Source organism: Sinocyclocheilus anshuiensis, unplaced genomic scaffold, assembly GCF_001515605.1.
Source record: "Sinocyclocheilus anshuiensis isolate Anshui unplaced genomic scaffold, SAMN03320099.WGS_v1.1 scaffold523, whole genome shotgun sequence".
NCBI classification, from domain to species: Eukaryota; Metazoa; Chordata; class Actinopteri; order Cypriniformes; family Cyprinidae; genus Sinocyclocheilus; species Sinocyclocheilus anshuiensis.
Window position 1 is genome coordinate 964 of NW_015552561.1, and position 21,660 is coordinate 22,623.

Genomic DNA, 21,660 nt, shown 5'->3' on the forward strand with positions numbered 1-21,660 from the left:
TGGCTTTAGTTTTCACTTCAATGTCTGTGTTCATTTCATCCAAGACAATGCCTTTTCTTTTTGTCTCCTCAGTGAGATTGTCGATTTCTTCTCTCTCTTTCTGGAGTTGAGCTGTCATTTCCTCCAGTTTTTGTCTTTCCTGTTGTGTTTCTAGTCTGATCTTCTCAATCTCTTGTGTTTCTCGTTGCAGGTCAGTTTTGATCTGTTTTATCATTTCCTTCTCATTCTCCAAAGCTTCTCTCTCAAGTTTCAGACTCTCTGAATCTCTGCCTACATTAACCAGTTTTTGTTGCAGAATTTCCATGTCTCTCTTCAGCAGTTGTCTACCATTTTCCAACATTTCCTTTTCAGTCAATATCTCCTTCATCTGAAGCTCAACATCTTCAGACTTCTTTCTCAGCTCAATCATCATATCCTGTTTTTCCCTGATCATACTTCTTTCTCAGCTCAGTCATCATGTCCTGTTTTTCCCTGATCTCTTTTTGCAGATTTTCTAATTTGGACTCGTGTAATACTTTCATTTCATCCAGAATCTCATTCTTTCTCTTTGTATCTTCAGCAAGATGAACAATACCTTCTTTCTCCTTCTGAAGTTGTTCAGCCATCTTTTCCAAACTCTGTCTCTCATTTTGTGTTTCTTCTTTTAGCCTTCTCATATCTTCAGTTTGTCTTTGCATCTGTTCTAAATCATCCGTCTCATCTCGAATAGCTTTTTTATGATATTGAAGTTTCTTTATCTCTCTGTCTAGGGCTGCTCTTTTTTCGTCTATGTCAGCATTGAATGTTTTCAACATTTGGGTCCTTTCCTCAATTAATTCTTTTTCATTATTCAGTTCTACCTTCAAGAGCTCCAGTTCAGTCTCCATTTGGTGTTTCTGTGCTAGAATTTCAGACTTCTCTTTCTCAATATAAGCCTTTTCTCCTGTTGTAAATTCCATGATTTCATTTACCTTTCTCTGTTTTTGATCTATTTCAGTTTTCTTCTTTTCAATTCTGTCTTTTTCCATTGTGAGAGCTTTTCGTGTGGCTTCCATTTCATCTTGCTGCATATAAATCAGAGCTTGGAGGTGTTCAAGTTCAGTCTCTCTCAGTCTCATTTGTTGTCTCTCATTTGCGATGTTGTCCTGTTGCTCTGAAATACTATCTCTCAGTAGAAGAAGCATGTCTTTTTCTTTCTGTATCTCTGCTAGTGTGATCTTGTTCTTTTCTCTTTCTTCAACGAGCTGGGTTTCAAGATCCTCCTTCGCTCTTGCTATATCTGTCACAGTTTTCTTCAGCTCAAGTAGAGCCCTTTCCTGCATCTGTTTATTAGACTCATTTGCTTTCCTTTGCAATTCAGTTTCCTGATGCATATTTTCTAGTGTCACTTTTTTCCTGTCAAGTTCCTCTGCTAGACTCTCAACATTATCTCTATCTTTCTTAAGTTGGGTTGTTGCTTCCTTTAGCTTCTGTCTTTCATTTTGTGTCTCTACTTTAATCTTTTCAATGTCTTCAGCTTCTCTTTTTAGATCTGATTTTATCTGCTCAATCCTGTCTTTCTCATCCTCAATCATTTGTTTCTGAAGCTTAATATTCTCCAACTCTTTCACTACATCAAGCTTTGTTTGTTCCAAAGTATCCATGTCTGTTTTTATGCTTTTCCTGCAGTTGTCAATTCCTTCCTTTACATCACACATCTCCTTTCTGAGCAGCTCTAACTTTTCACTCTCCATTTTTAGTTCTTGCCTCAAATTTACCTCCATATGTTGTTTTTGATTCATAAATTCTGCCTTTTCTCTCTCAATATCATCCCTCTCCTTTTTAACCTGTTCTTTGGTTTCATCTGTCTCTTTTTTCTGTTTATCTATTTGAGCTTTAATGTCTTTCAGCCCACTCTTCTCTAGTGCAATCATCACCTTCTGCTCATCTATCTCTGTTTGCTCTTTCTGAGTTTCCATTTTTAGACTTTGCAGCTCTGCTTGTTTGTATCTTGTTTGTTCAGTGTCCTTTTCTAGATCATCTCTCTGTTGTGATATGTTCATTCTTAACTGCTCAGGAATGTGTTTCTCTTTCTGTATCTCTGCCAATGTTACCTCATTTAGTCTTTTATGTGATTCAATTTGATTCTCAAGATCTTCTTTGGCTCTGGCTATCTCTGCTTTAGTTTTCTCCAGGTCAGACTTGTCCTTTTTAAGAGTGTCTCTATCAGATTCAATTGTTTGTTTTTGTTTTCTTAGATCTCCTTCCTCTGATCTTATCCTGGCAAAAGAAATCTCTATATCTTCCTTTTCGTTTTGAAGTTTGATCGTCATTTCCTCAGCCTTCTGCCTGCCATTTTCTATGTCTTGCCTTAGTTTAGCAATAATTTCCTTTTCTTGTTGGAGCTCATTTTTCATCTTATCAAATTCCTGCTTTTCTTTGCCAGTCAATTGTTTCTGGTAGTTTAAGGTCTCAAACTCCTTAGCTAAGATGGTTCTATTTTCTTTTATATCCTCTAGATCTTTGTTCAGTATTTGCCTGCTGTTTTCAATAGATTCTTTTTCGCGGAGAACTTCTTGTTTCATCAGCTCCACTGTTTCACTTTCCCTCTTCAGTTCTACTGCAATGCCATTCACTTTTTGTCTTTCTTCCATTACATTAGTCCTCTCTTTTTCAAGTCTGTCCATCACATTCTCTAATTCTCTCTTTTGCTTTTCCATTTCAGCCTGTCTTTCATTAAGCTGACTCTTTTCTTTCAAGATAACATCCTGAATATCTTCTATTTCTTTCTGTTGTGCATGAAGTTGTGATATACGTATATTCAGGTCATTTTCTTGGTGTCTCAAACTTTCCTTCACTGTTTTAATACCATGTTCCTCTTGTGAAATGTTCATCTTCATTTGATCAAGGGAATTTCTCTGCTTCTCCATCTCTGACCGATCAATATCATTAATTTTTCTCTTTTCAGCAAGATCATCGTTTGCTCTAGCTATCTCTCTTTTGCTTTTGTCCACTTCAAACTTCTGGTTTTCTAGTATATCTTTTTCAGTCTCAATGTCTTGCTTTTGTTTTTCTAGCTCAAGGCGCATCCTCTCCAGAGCTTCTTTTCTGTCATTTCCCTCATGTTGAATTTGAACTGCCATGTCTTTTATACTCTGCTTTTCAGCTACCACCTCTTTCTTTATTCTCTCAGTATTGTCAGCCTCTTTCTGAAGGTCAGCTCGTACCTGCTGTATCTCTTTCTCAAACGATTGCCTCTGAAACTGCAAGTTTTCAAATTCTTTGTGCAGTTTAGCTTTATTTTTCTCTATGTCTTCCTCATCCATTTCTAGTGATTTCATGCGGCTTTCAAATACTTCTTTTTGCTCAATTAAATATCTCTTTTGGAGCTCCACATTTTCATATTCCACCCTCAGTTCTTCTCTCAAATTCTCCATTTCCTGTCTCTCTTTCTCCAGATCTGTCGCGTCTCTATCTCTTGCAGTCTTAACGTATTCTATTTTTTCATGTACAACTGTCCATTGTTGATCTTGGTCAGCTTGCATCTGCTCAACTTGCATCTTTTCCATTCTTAAACTGCTCTTCAGCTCATCTATTTGTTTTTGTTTGTTTTCAATCTCTGCTTCTTTTTGTTTCAGTTCATTTTCTCTCCGTCTAAAATTTTCTTTATCACTTTCAACAATGCACCTTTGATTTGAGATGGTTTCACTCATCTGCGCAAGATTGTCTCTTTCTTTCTCTATCTCTGCCAGTATAATAATGTTCTGTTCTTTTTGCTGAGCAAATTCATCTTTGAGATCTCTGAGCTTAGACTTTTCCTGTTCTAGCACATCTCTCTCAGACTCGACATATCGCTTTTCTTTTTCAACCTCCATGCGCATCTCATCCAGAGCTTTTGACCTCTTTTCAATCTCTTCAACCAGACTATCAGTGTATTGTCTTTCTTTTTGAATTTTGGCTTCCATGTCTTTTACGTGTTGTATGCCATTTTGAACAGCTTGTCTTAAATTTTCAATGACACTGGCTTCTTTTTGCAGATCAGCCTTCATGCCCTTCAATATCTCAAATGCTTTTTCCTGCTTTTCTACATCAGCTTGCATTTTATCCAGGTCCTCTCTCTTTCTTTTTGTCTCCTCCGCAAGGCTCACAATGGCATCTCTCTCTTTCTGAAGTTGCACAGCAGTGTTTTTAAGCTTCTGTCTTTCAGCTAGTGTATCTTGTCTTAGCTTCTCAGTATCTTCAGCTACTCGTTGCAGCACAGATTCAGTCTGTTCCAACTTGCTTTTCTCTTCTGCAATACTTTGTCTTTGTAATTGTATCTCCTCTGCCTGACTACCCAAATTGATTTTCTTCTGCTCCAGATCTTCTATATCTCTGATTAAAGCTATTCTGCAGTCCTCAATAAGTCGCTTCTCATTTAGTACCTCTTTTTTCACAAGCTCCACAGTTTCTAGTTCTCTGTTTAATGCATCTGTCAAGTTGCTCTCCATCTGCTGCTTCTGTTCCATTATAGCCGCCCTTTCTCTGTCAAGATTGTCTTTTTCATTTTGTGTGAACTGCCTGATGTCTTCCACCTGTGTTAGCTTTTCGGCTATTTCATCTTGGCTTTTCTGAAGTTGACTTTTTTGCATTACAACTATATTCTGAATATCCTGCATGTATTTTTGTTGTCTGTTAAGATCAGCCTGCATTTGCTGCAGTTCATTTTCTCTTTTCTTTATTTCCTCCTCCTCATTCTCAAAATCATCTTTTTGCTGTAAAATGAGTTCATTTATTTTCTCAAGAGTGTCTCTCTCCTTTTTGATCTCCTTCAGTGTCAGCTCATTCTCCTCTCTCAGGTTCTCTAGATCTTTCTTTTCTCTGACTATTCCTGCTTGTATTTGTTGCATATCACACATTTTCTTTTCTAGTTCCTCCCTCTCTTGTTTAAGCTGCTCTGCCCATTTCTCCATGTTCTGTCTTTCTTTCTGCACATCCTGGTTTAACCTTTCAATATCACTAGACTCTTTTTGCAGCTCATATTTCATGTTCTGTAACATTCCCTTTTCATCCTCTATCCTTTTTCTCTGAGCTTCTATATTTTCCAGTTCTCTAGCAAAAGTGTATTTTAGGTGAGCCTCCATGGTTTGCTTTTGTTTTTCTATATCCTGTCGAATGTGATTTAGGACATCTCTCGCATTTTCTAATTCTGTTCTTATCATATTGTCTTTTTCTCTGCTTTCTGTAATCTTAGCCTGCAGGTCATCCCATCCTTTCTGTATTTCTAGCTTTGTCTTTTCCAGCTCATATTTTGTTCGTTCTAGCTCCTGTTTTCGCAGCTCTAATTGTAACTCTATGTCTGCTGTGTTTTTTGTTGCAGTTTGCAGTGCGGCTTCTTTGAGTGAAAATTCATCCTTGCTCAGTTTTATTTCTGCCAGTTGTCTCTCAGTTGTACTTTTTTGTGCAAGTAAGTCTTCTTTAAAATTCTCCAGAGCTTGTCGCTCTTTATCCAGCTCCTCCATAGTCAAGATCATCTGATATTTTCCTACATCCTCCATCACATCAGTTTGGACTTGTACATTAACTTGTTTAATCTCCATCAATCTTGCTTTTTCCAATTCACATTTCGCTCTCTGTAGATTTACTTCCATACTCTCTAGTTCTTGTTTTCTTTTATCTAGCTGCTCCTTCTCTTTCCATATTGTATCTAAACCTCTCTGGTTTTCTTCTCTCTCTGATTGCAGCAGTCTTTCCCAGTTTTGTAGACTCACTCGTTTCTTTTCCATCTCTATTTCCATCTCTTGTAATTTTGTCATCCTCTCTTCAGCTTCATTCTTTACCGCTCGTACATCCTCTTTTGTTTTCTCTAGTTCATGTTTCTCTTTTAAAATTATTTCTTTATATTGTTCCAGTTCTTGTCTTTCTTTCTGTACATCACTCACAAAGTCTTCCACTTTAATGGCAGCTGGTTCTTCTGTTTTTGCATACTCCTGGCTCTCGGTTGGAATGATGGCAGGCTGAACCTGAAATAAATGGTTCTTGTTTGCATTTGCATCTCTGTCCCAATATTTTTTTTAGATATGCAATGTATACAGTATACAGTTATTCTGAACTCTTTGTCTAATTCGTTTTCTCGTTTCACTCAAGATTGTCATGTTTAACATCCTTGTAAAATAGGTTATGGACGCTTCATGTTGACTTTAAGAGTCCATTTGCTGCCGACAATATTGATAATGCAGATAATATAATGACACATCTGTTAAATGCAAGTAAATGATGGCTTACCTTTTCTTTGCCTGTCTTTTCTAGAGCAATGCATTCTTTCTGTCTCTTTATCTCTTCTTTGGCCTGTTCTATGTCCTCCAAAGCATTTTTCACATCTTCTCTCATCTGCTCCACCATATCATTCTCTTTAATGGTCTCCTCCAGCCTCTTCTCCAGTTCTTCTCTTTGCCGCTGCATCATATTTCTCACGAGTTCTAGTTCGTCCCGTTCTCTCATAATCTTTTCTTCCCTGTATTCAATCTCTCTTCTCCTTCGTTGAACTTCATTCTTCAGTTGCCTCATCTCATCCCTGTCTCTCTTCATCATTTCCTTGTTGTGTTCTGCCTCAGCCTTAAGACCTCGCAGCATTTCCCGGATTTGTTCAATCTCCAAAATGAGCCTGTGCATCTCAGCATTCATCTCCTCTTGGTCTGTTGTCTCCATCTGACTTCCTGCCATTCGGCTTTCAATCTGGAATTTTGCTTTCCGCACCATTTCTCTCGTCCCCTCAATCTGCTGAATAAGGTTGATTATTGTGAGGTTCATCTGTCCTTTCTCTTCTTCTAAATCTCTCTCCTCCATCCTAAGTTCAAACTCCTCTCTCGCTCTTTGGATTTCAGCTTTAACTTGCTCCATTTCATATTTCTGCCTCTCCGTCTCCGCTCTTTTTTGTTCCATCTCGTCTTTTGCCCTTTGTATCTCCATCCTCAGTCGTTTCATCTCGTCCTTCTTCCTCATGGTCAATTTCATCCTGTGGTCAAGTTCTTTCTTCTTCCCTTCCATTTCTCTCTTCATCAGCTCCATTTCTCCAATCTCTCGTTTGGTTTTCTGCATCCTTTCCTCCAGCTCTTCTATTTGTCTTTGTATTTCCTGTTTGACAAGCTGCATTTTGTCCATCTCTGCTTTTGCTAGCTCCATTTTCCTTTCAGCATCCTCTTTTTGTTTTAAGATCTCAGTCCTCATCAGTTCCATCTGGTATCTCTCACTCTTTGCTTCCATCATCTGGATTTCAATGTCTTCTTTCTGTTTTTGGAGGTCTGCTCTCATCTTTTCAAGATTAGTCATTTGCAGCCTTGCCTTTTCCATCTTTACGTCGATGTCCTTCTTCTGTTTTGTTAACTCCATCTTCATGTCTTCAATCTCACCCATCTCCTCCTTCATAGCTTCCATCTTCCTCATCATCTCCCCCTTCTCCCTGTTCATCTTCTCACGTTCCTCATGCTCTCCCTTTTCAGCCTCATCCCACAACCTCTCTATCTCTGCTCTCACCCTGTTAATCTCATCCTTGACCTCTTCATATGTGTCTTTCCCTCTCCGCGTTTTCACACGGATCTTCTCCAGATATTCTCTATCGTGCTCCATGTCCTCTCTCATCTTCCTCAAAGTGTCCTCTCGTCGTTTTGTCTCCTCTAACCTTTTATTCACTTCCTCTCTTTGTTCCTGGATCTCAATCATAAGACGTTCAGCTTTCTCTCTATCTTGTTGCGCTAACTCTCTACTTCTGTCCATGGTCTCTGTGTCCAGAAATAGCTGAGTCTTGATCTTCTCAAGTTCTTCTCTTAATCTCTGCACTTGAGCACTCTGTTCTACATCATATCTCATCATTTCATACCTTCGTTTTTCTAGATCTTTCTTCTCGTTCTGGACCTGAACTCTAATCTGTTTGAGCTCCTCTCTCTCCTTGTCCATCTCAGCTAAACGCTTTTCCTGATCTTCCTTGTCCTTCAGCACAGCTATTTTCATTTGCTCAACAAACTCTTTCTCTTGCTGTGTATCCTCCAGCATTTTCTGCAGGTTCTCTTTTTCAGAATGCCTCAACTTTTCTAGCTCATGTCTGGCTGTTTGTATCTCTTCATTTATTTGTTCTAACTCCTCTGTTTTTTTGTGTATTTCATCTCTTTGCTCCAACGCCTCTGTTATGGTTTCATACCGTCTCTTTTCTGACTCTTCCATTTGCTTTTTTAAGAGCATCTTAGCCTCTTGGACTGCAAGTTTGGCATGGTTTGCCTCCTCTTTTTCTTGTTTTGCAACTCTAATCCTGTTCTCTATTTCTGCCTTTTGTCTTTGTAGCTCATTTCTCATGCTTTTGATTTCATCTGCTTCTTCTTTAGCCTTTTCTCTGCTGTTATTAATCTCTCCTCGCTCTTTCTCCATCTGTTCTATCATTTTTGTCAACTCCTCTCTCTTTGCTTTAGCCTCATCCGTCTGTTTGATAGCGGCAAGTTTGTCGTCTTCTACCTGAAGCTTCAATTTTTCAAGACTGTCCTTCCACTGCATGAGCTCCATCCTGCTCTCCACAATGTTTTTCTGAGATCTTTGGACCTCGTCCCTTAATTTTTCCAGTCTTTCCAGTTCATGCTGAGTTTTCGCTCTGAGTTCGACTTCCTCTTTCTCTGTTTCATGCCACCTGCTCTCCATTTCCTCCTTCACCCTGAGGATTTCGCTTCTGAGGAACTCGCACTGTTCGGTCTCTCTTCTCACCAATTCTCTCTTTCTTTCCAGCTCCTCCCGCTCATCCTCCAACTCAGCCTTTGTCTCCTCCATTTGTTCTTTTGTTTTTTGGATCTCCTCAATTTTCTTCTCAGTATCTTCAATTTGTCCTTGAATTTCAGTCTTCATTTTTTCCATTTTGTCATTTTCCCGGATTGTGACTTCTTGGCTGTTCTCAATATCTTCTTTGGCTCTGTCCGTCTCACGTTTAATTCTTTCTAACTCTTGTCTCTCCCTCAGCATCTCCTCTTGTCTTCGGTTCAAGTTGTCTTTTTCAGCCTTGATCTCGGCTTTGATTAGTTCTGTAATTTCTCTTTCTTGTCTGGCTTCTTCTCTTATCTTAAAACTTTCTTCCTTCTCCTTCAGTAGCTTTGCTTTCTCCATATCGTTAGCCCTTTGTATCTCTACTCTTAAACTCTCCAGCTCGTCTCTCTCCCTCTGCAGTCGAGCTCTGTGCTCTAGCTCCTCTGTCACTGTCTCATACCTCTTCTTCTCCATTTCTTCTTTAGCTTTTCGTATATCATCCTTCTGTTTTTCTAGAATATCTTTGTCCTTCTGCATCTCTATTTTCATATGTTTCACCCTATCAGTTTCTCTTTTTATTTCCTCAACTCTGGTATCCATAGATATCATGTGATTTTGTATGTTCACTTTGGCCTGTCCGATCTTTTCCCATTCCTTTTTGACCAGCTCTCCATTCATTACCAACTCCTCTCGACCTCTCTCAATTTCATATTTAATCTCTTCCAGATCCTTTTCTTTTATTAAGATATCTTGCCATTTCTTTTCAATGAGGTTGCTTTCTGTAAGCGCTTGAGCTCTCAGCTGGTTTATTCTCTCATTCTCTTGTTTTGAAAACACTCTGTTTCTTTCAACCTCTTCTCTTGCTCTTTGAATCTCGTCTTGCAGGTATTTCAGCTCATCTTTCTCTCTTTGGATTATAGCTCTCTGTTCCAGCCCTTCTTTCTCTGTTTCATGCCACCTTTGCTCCATTTCCGTCTTTACTTGCTGTATGTCAACTTTAATCTGCTCAAACTGGTCTCTTTGCCTCTTGATGTCATACTTCTTTCTCTCCAACTCGCTTTTCTCCTCCTCTATTTCAGCTTTCATCTGCTCCATCTGACACTTTGCTTTCTGTGTTTCCTCAATCTTCATCTCTATCTCATTGATCTGAACTTGTATGGCACTTTTTATTTGTTCCATTCGTTCCATCTCGTACTTTGTGCTTTCACGGTTGCTCTCCAGCTCCTCCTTCTGTCTCAGAGTCTCATATCTGATCATCTCCAAGTTCTGTCTCTCTCTGATAATTTCATCATGCTTTTGCTCTAGGGTGGTTTGCTCAGTTTGGAGATCAGATCTCATTTGCTCAATCCTCTCCCTCTCTCTATTTACCTCTTCTTTATTATGATCCATTCTTTTGCGGATGTGGTCCATCTCGGCTTTCATGTGAGTAATAGTTCTCTCAAGTTGTCTTTTCTCTGTGGTCATCCTGACTATCTCATCTTGCTGTCGCTGAATCCTCTGTCTCATGTTGTCTATCTCAGTCCTCTCTTGCTTAGTTCCTTCCCAAAGGTTCTCAATCTGCTCAATGGCACGCATTGTTTCCAGTCTACGCCTTTTTAGAGAGTCTTTTCTTTTCTGGATGTCACTTGAATGTCCATTTTTGTCATCCTGTCTTCTTTTTTCTCTGGGAGAACTGGGTGGACTGATTCTCTCTGTTTGCGTATGCTTGCTGTTGCGTTGTCTCCACTCTGCAAAAAATGTTTTAAATTTAAATTAAATTATAATAATAAATAAATAAATATATATATATATATAAACAAATTATTATTATTATTATTATTAATAATCATAATCATAATAAATATTCATGCACAGGTTTATTTTTCATACAACTTTAATTTTGTAATAAGTTTGTAGTGCCATGTCAATAATGACCATGACTTAATTAACTTAGTGATGATAATTCACAAACTGGACAGATCCAGTTCTTGTTAAATGGCACTATTGCTATCCACTAAAATTAATTAGATTTTCTAACCTAGTGCTTGAATCAGTTCAGGCTCTGTCATTCTCAGGATGAGATGGAAGGACACACTGTTTAGAGGTGGCTCTCTTTCCAAAGCCTCAAACAGGAGCCGCATTGCCTCCTGCTGGGTTGGAGCAGCCTGCACTTGTTGAGCTGCTGCTTCATGGATCAGACTTTGGGAGATAACAGCCTCAGCAATGTCACTGACCCGAGTCGCTCTCGTAATTATCTGCTCCTTGAATTCTGTCAGAAAGTCTCCAACTGTTGGGAAGGAGAACATTTGCACTGCATTAATAAACAATGCATGAAACAATCACAATTACATTTTGATTAAATTAAGTAGTGCAGTGAACTTTACCGTAATCTCTGGATTCTGCCATGGCTGCTTGCTACCTGATTTTAAAAAGGCTGAATTGTGATCTGAAAATTAATAGAAATTAATTCCATTGTGTACTACAGTATTAAAAAGTAATAAAATATAATTAAAAATAAAGGATAAAATAAAGTGTACAGAAATGTAAAGGTGAAGTTATTTGAGTGTTATACAGTTTTCAAAAGATTTTAACTGTGAAATGTATTATGAAATAGAGAAAAACAATAAAGCAAGATATACATTCAATCCAGATCATTTTTATACATGAGTATTAAGGATGCAGAAATAGGATTGCTGCATTTTTTTATAGACTTGCATTGTTTTCTTGACAAATGTTTTTTTTTTCCTTAAACTTAATAAAACACATTTTGAAGTTATAAATAAAATGAATATTAATATGTTTTACAAGAAAATACTATTTCAGTTTTTCTTCTTCAAAATTTCATGTTTAATTTGTTGCCATGTCCTTATAATTGTTTGTGAAATTTACTAGCCATTTCTGAGTGAAAAGTTTTCCTATATCATTTTTTTTCTTCTAGTGTAGCTAAGATGTGACTTAAGGAACTGATATTATTTTATAAAATTGTTTAAAAGATTCTTACCTTTTGTGTTATTACTGTATTGAATTAGTTCTGTAAAAAGTTGTGGTCTGATGATGGAGGCATATTGCTCTAGCAATGGTAAAGAAGGTGACTTTAAACATTTAAAAACAAATCTTATCTTACTTTAGCACATGCTTGATGTCTATGTAATTTACGTAAAATGGCACGGCTTTGGGTTATCATGCATTTGATTGGCTGTGGGTGGTACAACTTCTTCTGTCTGGTCTTCTCTGATAAACGCAGTGTATGACAGTACAGGTCCACCCCTGACATGGTAATGTGAATTATCTACTGCAACACCCACTTGTACTAACTGGTTTGGGAATAAGTGCATACTAAATGAGAGCCAAAATTATGTCACCTCGAGTAAATGTTTGTTTGTTTGTACTTGTATTTTCCACATACTTGTTTGTGCAGTATATATACTGTATATATACATATATATATAGGTATGTAAATAGTGAAAGTAATGCAGAGAGCATATGTATAGAAGTAATGGGTATACGGGGGTAATCAGATTAGTAAATTTGTATAATCCTTGTTCGGAATTATCAGTAGGCATTCTGAAAAGTGCCATGGGAGAATAATCAAACAAAATGATTATGTGTGGTGATTTTAATGCACACGATAGTATTTGGGGTAGCAGGAACAAAGATAAAAATGGTGAAGTAATAGAAGAATTCATGGAAGAAAACTCTTTAGTGTGTCTAAATGATGGCAACCCAACAAGAATAGATAAGAGGTGCAATATCATGTTTAGATATCACAATAATTTCAGCATCATTAGCTGGTAAATGCATATGGTCAGTATCTAAAGATAATATTGGAAGTGATCATTTTCCAGTGATCGGTGAAATTCAAAATACGATTTAAATACAAAATTGTAATTTTGGTTTAAGATGGATATATAAAAAGGCAGATTGGGACAAGTTTCAAATGTTATGTGAAGAACAATTTGAAAATGTCAGTGATGATAGGTATGGTAAAGTAGTTAAGGGCATTTATTTTGCAGTATCACAATCACGCTAGTAAGTGGTACAAGTAAAACAAAGAATGTACCTTAGTGGTCAGATGAATGCTCGAAAGCAATTAGAGAAATGAATAAATCATTTAAATTTTTAAAAAGAACACTCACCCCAGAAGCAGTCATAGATTATCAAATGAAAAGAGCTTATGTTAAAAAGGTTATTAAAAATACGAAGACGACAGGATGGCAAAGCTTCTGTAATACAATAGGGAGGGAAACCGAAATAAATGCAGTCTGGCGTATGATAAAGAAGATGAATGGAATTGATAGCTTCAGAAAGATACCTGTAATGGAGGAAGGTGGGACGGTAGCCATTACAAATAAAGATAAGGTCACAATAATGTTGGCTCAATCATTTGCTAAAGCTCATAGCATTGAAAACTTAGATGATGCATTCTTAAGACGACAACAAATTATGAGTATATATGGAAATATATACAAGAAAAAGCAAGATTTTAATAGTATTTTGGATGATGAGTTTAATTATGTTGAATTAAAATCAGCTATTAATAATTCAAAGAATACAACACCAGGTAAAGATATGATATGTTATAATATATAAACGAATCTACCAGCTAAAGCATTAGAAGCATTATTGGAATTGTATAATTATATATGGAATGAGGGTATCCTTCCTAAGCAATGGAAGACTGCAATTGTGCTTCCTCTAGCTAAGCCTGGGAAAGACATAACAAAACCTAGTAGTTATAGACCCATAACACTTACCTCTACGCTATGTAAAGTCACGGAAAAAATGATTGAGTAGACTGAATTACATTTTGGAGAAAAGCGAAATGTTATCAACTTTTCAAAGTGGATTTAGGAAAAATAGATCTACAGTAGATGCTTTGATACTATTTGAAAATGAAGTTTAAAAGCCTATATAATGAAATAATACATGTTTACAGTATTCTTTGACAGAAAATGCTTATGACACTTTGTGGAGGGAAAGTTTGCTAATTAAACTGAATAAATTAGGTGGGTAATTTTATAACTGGGTTTTAGACTTTCTATTTGAATGTACCTTTCAGGTTAAAATTAGAGAAGAAATATCAGATCCTTATAACATTCTAAATGGAACTCCACGGGGTAGTGCAATTAGCCCAATATTGTTTAATTTAATGACTGATGTTTTTGATAAAAAAAATAAATAAACAGGAATAGGATTAGCACTTTATGCAGATGATGGAGCATTATGGAAGAGAGGACGCAATATTAAAAATGTAGTTAAAGGCATACACGAGTCAATTAAAAAAGTAGAGGAGTGGTCCCTGGACTGGGGTTTAAAATGTTCAGTTTCAAAAACAAAATATATGTTATTCACTAAGAACAAGAAGATTGAGCATTTAGATTTGAAGTTGTATGATCAAACATTGGAAAGAGTACCTGTTTTTAAATACCTTGGTTGATGGTTTGATGAAAAATTAACATGAAAACTGCATATAAGTAAAATTGCATGAAAATGTAGAATGATCATAAATTGCATGAGTACGGTTGCTAGTCACAATTGGGGAGCTAGTCGTAGTGCATTGTTGTGTATGTATCAAGCATTGATTCGTTATTGCTTTGACTATTGATGCATTGTATGTGGCCCAGCAACCAAATCTTTACTGAAAAAATTAGATATCAATCCAGAGCATTAAGAATATGTTGTGGAGCAATTAAAACATCCCCTGTAGATGCAAGTGGGATAGAAATGGGTGAGATGCCTGTTGAACTGACAAAGACGTATTGGGTGAAACTTCAACAATCTGTAAGTACTCATATCACTCGTAAAGTACTGGAGGAGTGCTGGGAATATTTGTATGATGGATGATGTAGTTTTGGATGGAAGAGTAGAATATGGGCCAAGGAGTATGGCAAGGATAATACGATCTTCTGTCCTAATGTACCACTCACTGATGCCCCACTATGGAGAGTCCCTGAACCACTTGTAGATTTGAGTTTAGTAGACAAGCACCAAAGTGAATGCATTGGAAAGGAGGTTAATGCTATTCTAAATAATAAAGTTTATTCAACATTACAAAAATTTTCGGATGGATCTAAGGAACCTGTTAGTCAAAAGGTTGGAAAGGGAGTATATATTCCAAAATTTAAAGTACGAATTAGTTTGAAATTGCCAGATGTTTTATCAGTATACACTGCAGAGTTAACAGCTATAATAATAGGACTACAGGGTTGAACAAGTCAGACCAAATAAAGTGGTAATATGCTCAGATTCTTCTTCAGCTTTAATTAGTATAGCACATGCGAGATCAGACAGAGAAGATTTATTAATGGAAGTGTATCTATCTTTATACAGATTGAAAGAGGCTGGGATAATGGTATATTTTTGTTGGGTGCACATGGTGGGGTATCTGGTAATGAAGTTGCTGATAAACTAGCAAAAAAAGCACTAGACAAGATGGAGGTGGATGTTAAAGTGCCTATGGGGAAAAAGGAGGCAAAGTCAATTTTAAAGTTAAAAAAGTTAATGAATAAATGAAAAATTAGATGGGATAATAGCAGCACAGGGAGATGGTGTTATAATATTACGCAGACAGTAGGGAGGATAAATTGTCGGAAGAAATAGGAAAGAGGTGTGGCTGTCTAGATTAAGTCTGGGACATAGGCTACAGGGTTGAAATCAACACTGGCATTTATGGGTTTACATGTTTACATGGGTTTATGCAATGTATGTGGTGTATCTGAAAATGTATATCATGTACTTTTTAGGTATGGTAAATATAGTGTATATCGTGACATATTATTTAATCACTTTGGGGAGGAAAGAATGACACATAAAGAGCACCAATTAAATACATACCCACCCAGCACCAGACGTCATTTGGACGTCGTTTTTTGGGCTAAATCAAGTCATTTTGCATTCAAGAAACCTGGCTTCGACCTCACCTTGATTTATTATACCTGGATATGAGTCTGTCAGGTTTGATAGAGGTGGAAATCAAGGTGGAGGCTGTGCAACATTTGTAAGGAGTTGTGGAATATCTGAAGGCTACAGGGGTATATTATAGGATTTAGATAGTAGTGCTATAATGTTTATTTATAAAATATATATCTTTTTTTTTTTATAATGTAAAGTGCATTCAGTGAGTTATAATCCATGCTGCATACTCCGATACAGTAGGTGGCGGTATGCACCTGATAAGTCATGGTTGCAATCCGCCATAAAACTAACAAGAAGAAGACGGAAGCGCAGACCAGCGGCGAGCTGCAGCCAGAGGCTGTGTATTTTTCACCAGCGTGTGTTCTTGTTAAATTGACAAAACGTCTTACGCAATGAGGTATCACTTGTTTTATTCTTCTTTAAATAAAATAACGTCTGCTTGATTAAGTTAAATAGCGAGGTTCATCAAACCGTAGCAATGTTTTGTTTATTTTTGTTGGTTGAAAGCTAGCCCGGTGCCTGTTAGCATGTTGTTCTGCTAGCCGCCGTGCTTTTGACGAATAAAAGAAATACAATGTATTTATTATTGAAGTGCATGCTTTAAAACTGATTAAACGACGCGTTTGGATTTAATCTTTATTTAGTATTTTTAAACGCTATATATCCGAAAAACGAGACTGTTCATTCATAAATGAATGAATGAACAAACGAAAGAACGAAGAACCGAGCATTAACATGAACAATGATGCTCGTTTCACCACCTGTGATTGACTGTTTTCTCATCGGTTATTTTTTGTTTGGCTCGTAAATTAATCTTTCACAAACATTTTGAGATTTTTTTTTTTATTTAAAAGTTTTTTTCGCATATTTTATGTTTTTCTTTTTAATTTACTGAAATTATTGCTTTTTTTCGCAGAGGAGATCGTGGCAGGGGCCGAGGTGGCCGGTTCGGCTCCCGCGGAGGTTTGGTGCAGGGGTGCGTTGTTTATTATGCATATGCTTGTTTTTTTTTTTTTTTTATTTAATTGGCTTACTTTAATTTCTTGATATTGACTTGACATTGCCTATGCCTTCTGTTCTCTCAGGTATCGGCCCTTTGTCCCTCACATACCATTTGACTTCTATGTTGTAAGTACAGTTCTACACAGTGATTCTTTGCTTTGTGAAACAATAAGCCTCCATCTCATAAATCTCTTCTTGCAGTGTGAGATGGCCTTTCCTCGAGTGAAGCCAGCCCCTGATGAGACCGCTTTCAGTGAATGTCTGCTGAAGAGAAACCAAGATCTCTCTCCTACCCCTACTGAACAGGTACATTGATTTTTCATTAAAGGGGTCATATGATACTGCTAAAAAGAACACTATTTGGTGTAATGATATGTTTATGCGGTTTAAGGTTAAAAAAACACATTATTTTCCACATACTGTACATTATTAGCCTTGAGTGAGCGGAGGCCTAGAGTGAGCAGCGGCCTAGAGTATGCGGAGGCCGGCATGAGTGTGCAGAGGCGAGCGGGCTTGAGAACAGCGCGGCTGGCGGATTCGACGAAGGAGCATCCGGCGGGCTTGCGGATAAAAAGGGTACCATGACAGCTGGACACAATGTAGCCGACCTCGTGGTTATCCTGAAGATCTTACCCACCTGTGAGTCTCATTATTTCATGAATTGTGATGTTCTGTTTAACTGTCTTAATATGTTAATCACTAGCCCATGTATGCTTCTTTTATTGATAATCCTATTATTTTTTTGTTTGTTCAGTGGAAGCTGTTGCTGCCTTGGGAAACAAAGTAGTTGAGACCCTGCGTACACAGGACCCTTCTGAGGGTGAGTATGGGTTTTAATCTGGCAAGCCAATCAGAGCATAGAAGAAAAAATCATTTGTAATCAAAATAAAAAAAAAAAAAAATCAATATTCTCAACGAAATATTTTCCACTGTTCTCTTCAGTACTGTCCATGCTGACCAACGAGACAGGATTTGAGATCAGCTCTGCCGATGCCACTGTGAAAATTCTCATCACCACGGTTCCACCCAACCTGCGCAAACTGGACCCAGAGCTCCACCGTATGTTACACTCAAACACTTCACATGTATTCTTACAAATGAGCTTTTCTTACTAGGGATGTACCAGGTATCTGTACCATGCTTGCTGCCAAAACACTCAAATGAGCCCTGTCCATTTAGGTTAAGCCATATATCAGCAGATAGCACCTCATCACCCTCCATATTAACACTTAAGTCTTAAATTATGTGTTAGGGGTATCTCAGTTATTAGTTTAATAATTCTGTTCTTGTTATTTATTTCTCTCTCAGGCTTCCATTTTGTCCTTGGTCACTAAGATTAACAACGTCATTGACAACCTAATTGTGGCACCTGGAAACTTTGAAGTGGTGAGAAGACATTTTAATAATGTTTTCATATATATATATATATATATATATATATATATATATATATATATTCCTCAGTATTTTTGTAATGCTAATCAATGTCTAACAATTCCCAGCAAATTGAGGAAGTAAGGCAAGTGGGCTCGTATAAAAAGGGTACCATGACAGCTGGACACAATGTAGCCGACCTCGTGGTTATCCTGAAGATCTTACCGACCTGTGTGTCTCATTAGTTCATGAATTGTGATGTTCTGTTTAACTGTCTTAATATGTTAATCACTAGCCCATGTATGCTTCTTTTATTGATAATCCTATTATTTTTTTGTTTGTTCAGTGGAAGCTGTTGCTGCCTTGGGAAACAAAGTAGTTGAGACCCTGCGTACACAGGACCCTTCTGAGGGTGAGTATGGGTTTTAATCTGGCAAGCCAATCAGAGCATAGAAGAAAAAATCATTTGTAATCAAAATAAAAAAAAAAAAAAATCAATATTCTCAACGAAATATTTTCCACTGTTCTCTTCAGTACTGTCCATGCTGACCAACGAGACAGGATTTGAGATCAGCTCTGCCGATGCCACTGTGAAAATTCTCATCACCACGGTTCCACCCAACCTGCGCAAACTGGACCCAGAGCTCCACCGTATGTTACACTCAAACACTTCACATGTATTCTTACAAATGAGCTTTTCTTACTAGGGATGTACCAGGTATCTGTACCATGCTGCTCTTTTCTTTTTCATTCTTGTCAATATTGGAAATTTAATTGTACACACTGATTTAGCTTATTTTGACATTTGCTATCATCTAATGTTCATTAAAGAACACAAATAACACTTAACTTATAACACAAATATAATCTTCAGCAAACTTAAAATAAATAACCTTTTTTTCAAATTTTGCACTAATGTTGTGATGCTTAAATTCACTTGTCATTTAAAATGGTTGTTTTTAGCAATTTATTTATTTAGTCTAGACCAGGTTGACCAGAATTATAAAGTTAATTTTTTTTTTCTCTTCCTTTTGCAGTGGACATCAAGGTTCTGCAAAGTGCTCTGGCAGCCATTCGTCACGCTCGCTGGTTTGAGGAGAACGCTTCTCAGTCAACGTAAGTAACTTTCTCTTAATGGCTTTAATGAATCTAATGCGTTTTGTAGCTTACTTTGGTTTCCATCTTCTCTTAGTGTGAAAGTTTTGATCCGGTTGCTGAAAGACCTGCGAGTCCGATTTCCTGGATTTGAGCCTCTCACACCCTGGATTCTAGATCTGCTGGTGAGCACTGTTGTCAGAGTCTAACTTTTTTCTAACCTTATCTGCACTACACCAGCTGACTTCCCTGTAATTTTGCTCTTTTCATAGGGACACTCTGCTGTGATGAACAACCCGTCTAGGCAGCCCTTGCAACTCAATGTTGCTTACAGGTAATGTGGTACTGTCTGTTTGTTTTGCTTGTGGTAATGGGCATCAAACTCTGTGGATTTTGAGGTATAATGAGCGTGTGTGTTGCAGGCGCTGTCTTCAGATGCTCGCCGCAGGTCTTTTCCTGCCAGGCTCTGTAGGAATCACTGATCCGTGTGAAAGCGGAAACTTCCGTGTGCACACTGTCATGACCCTGGAGCAGCAGGTAATGCAGGTTTCAGTCAGCAGGTAATTTAGTGTTAAAAATACAGGTAATCTAATTGATTTGTTTCTGCAGGACATGGTGTGTTTCACAGCCCAAACACTGGTGAGGGTTCTGTCTCATGGAGGATACAGAAAAATCTTGGGCCTTGAAGGAGATGCTAGTTGTAAGTGTTTGAGGTTTATTCCAGATTAAATTGATTTGTGTAGTTGCATATTCGAGTGTCAGTGTCGCTGATGTTTGTGATGCCTATCTGTAGATCTCACCACTGAGATGTCTACATGGGATGGAGTGATTGTCACCCCATCTGAAAAAGCTTATGAGAAACCCCCAGAGCGCAAGGAAGAGGAGGATGAAGCACTGGAGGAAGGTGGAGAGGGAGAAGATGAAAGCATGGAGACCCAGGAGTAATGCAATGGTCTCTGACAAAGTTTTGGCTTGGTCATTTGTATTTATGTTGGTTTTTAATAGAGATCTGTGTCTCATAAGTTTTACCCAGATGTTCCCTGCATGTCTACATTTGGTTTCTGTACATCAGTCTGCACCTCCTAGAGTTAAAGCCATGGTAGTAAACAGGAAAGAGCTCTAACAAGGACCAAAAGGCAATGGCTTCTCACCTCAGCTCATTCTGATACGGTTACGTCTAGGAAAAGTACTGAAAATCACTTCATTTGTTTTTTTTTTGTTGGTTTGTATTTTTATCACTGATGGATCAAGTAAAGTTTTTATTTCCTCCTTTGTACTATGTTTCTGCATTCTTTTTTTTTTAATGACTTTTAATATTGCTTGGGTATTTTTAGGTTGCACACAGTCCTTTTATTGTGTTGATTGATGATCTTGGACAAGTACTTTAATGGATAATTTACCCAAAATTGAAAATGAGGTTTGTTTTCTTGTCAAGCGTGTGTGGTTGAGCTTTACCACATTCACAAATAAGAGACTAGAAAAAATATCTTCATTTGTGTACTAAAGATAAATGGGAGTTTCGTGTGTGGAATGATGTGATGGTGAGTAAATGACTTACATTTTTTGGGTACGGTACCTCACAAACAGTTGCTATCTGAATAAGCTTTTTTGCAGACCAATAGCAGCATAACTAGTATGGAGTTGCTTTTACACACAAACTTACCAGTTGCATTTATCTGTATTAATGAGATATGTCCAGGTGCTGATCAACAGCGTCATATGTGACCACATTTTCAGGACCAGGCCAGAAATCTCTGTTCGGAAGTTGGGGTAAAGCTGATGATCACCTAACCTGCCCCCACCACTAACCCTAAATTCACTACAAGTATAACAGAAGCACCACCCTAGAGAATGCCCATCCACACCTTACCACTAACCTCAGTAAGGCTATAATCCCCATTCTTCTGGTCTGAAACTGCTGTCACGGATACTATGGAACCCATGACAATGGTTCCAAGCATTGTCAAGAAAAAGTGCAACAAGCAGTAACGTTAGTGACATTTTTGAATGAATCAGTGTTCAGTCATTCTTGAGACGTGGGACAAAACAGGTCCAGCAATGGTAACTGCTATTAGCTTTAAAAAATAAAAATATTTTCAATTTTAAATGTCATGAGGGATTAATAATAGAATGTATTTAACACAATTATCACCTTCAATTTAATTTTCTCATTATTATATCTAATCTGTGTTTCTTAATGTCCTCTCACTACATCTAAAACAGTGTGTCCACAGAGAAGGGTTCAATCATTCATATGCAATAAAATGGGTAAAAATGCTTTTTTAATGATGAAAAAGAGCTTGTTTTATCAAAAGCAACACGTAATAATATCTCCTATCAAAGCAAGGTTGTTTTTTTAATGACATGCATGTTTCATAAGATTTTAAAGTTGCGTCCCCACTTGTTGTCAACACCGTCAGACATTCAATAAAATGTAATAACATCAGGGACTATCAGGGGCAGCTGTCACTCTAAAGGACCCCCTTTCCACAGTTCACCTCTGCAGAGTACATCAGTGTCAGACAGGCTCTGCTAAGTTTTATAGTTTTAGAATTTTAAATCCTAATGTTAATATTTCCT

The 21,660-nt window shown here is 37.5% G+C and overlaps 2 protein-coding genes across 3 annotated transcripts; one reads left to right on the forward strand and one right to left on the reverse strand.

Moving 5' to 3' along the window:
• Positions 1–327: 327 nt before the first annotated feature.
• Positions 328–11,781, reverse strand: LOC107664710 (trichohyalin-like). 2 transcript variants are annotated; one of them, XM_016455358.1, is made up of 6 exons: positions 11,696–11,781; positions 11,079–11,140; positions 10,733–10,981; positions 6,223–10,442; positions 3,632–5,960; positions 347–446 (listed from the first exon to the last, which is right to left on the reverse strand). In XM_016455358.1, exons 2-6 carry the CDS (start codon positions 11,098–11,100, stop codon positions 430–432), a joined length of 6,837 nt encoding a protein of 2,278 aa, XP_016310844.1. In that variant the 5' UTR covers positions 11,101–11,140; positions 11,696–11,781; the 3' UTR covers positions 347–429. The 2 variants fall into 2 exon arrangements, with proteins under 2 accessions (XP_016310843.1, XP_016310844.1); XM_016455357.1 differs by having other exon boundaries at positions 328–5,960.
• A 4,113-nt stretch (positions 11,782–15,894) lies between these two features.
• Positions 15,895–20,353, forward strand: ilf2 (interleukin enhancer binding factor 2). Its single transcript, XM_016455361.1, has 14 exons — positions 15,895–16,006; positions 16,526–16,585; positions 16,695–16,737; positions 16,813–16,917; positions 17,920–17,997; positions 18,114–18,216; positions 18,332–18,397; positions 18,520–18,636; positions 19,023–19,101; positions 19,178–19,265; positions 19,353–19,414; positions 19,503–19,617; positions 19,690–19,780; positions 19,874–20,353. The coding sequence occupies exons 1-14, from the start codon at positions 16,002–16,004 to the stop codon at positions 20,023–20,025; spliced, it is 1,164 nt and encodes a 387-aa protein (XP_016310847.1). The 5' UTR covers positions 15,895–16,001; the 3' UTR covers positions 20,026–20,353.
• Positions 20,354–21,660: the final 1,307 nt, after the last annotated feature.

Bases quoted from the DNA above. Each gene is read 5' to 3' on its own strand.
- LOC107664710 (XM_016455357.1), bottom strand. From the start codon at position 11,100: ATGGCAGAATCCAGAGATTACG. The intron at 10,443-10,732 runs GTTAGAAAATCT...CATTTTTTGCAG, and splicing joins TGAACTGATTCAAGCACTAG to AGTGGAGACAACGCAACAGC. The intron at 5,961-6,222 runs GTAAGCCATCAT...CATTTATTTCAG, and splicing joins AAAAGACAGGCAAAGAAAAG to GTTCAGCCTGCCATCATTCC.
- ilf2 (XM_016455361.1), top strand. The intron at 18,217-18,331 runs GTGTGTCTCATT...TTGTTTGTTCAG, and splicing joins CCTGAAGATCTTACCGACCT to TGGAAGCTGTTGCTGCCTTG. The intron at 19,102-19,177 runs GTAAGTAACTTT...ATCTTCTCTTAG, and splicing joins GAGAACGCTTCTCAGTCAAC to TGTGAAAGTTTTGATCCGGT.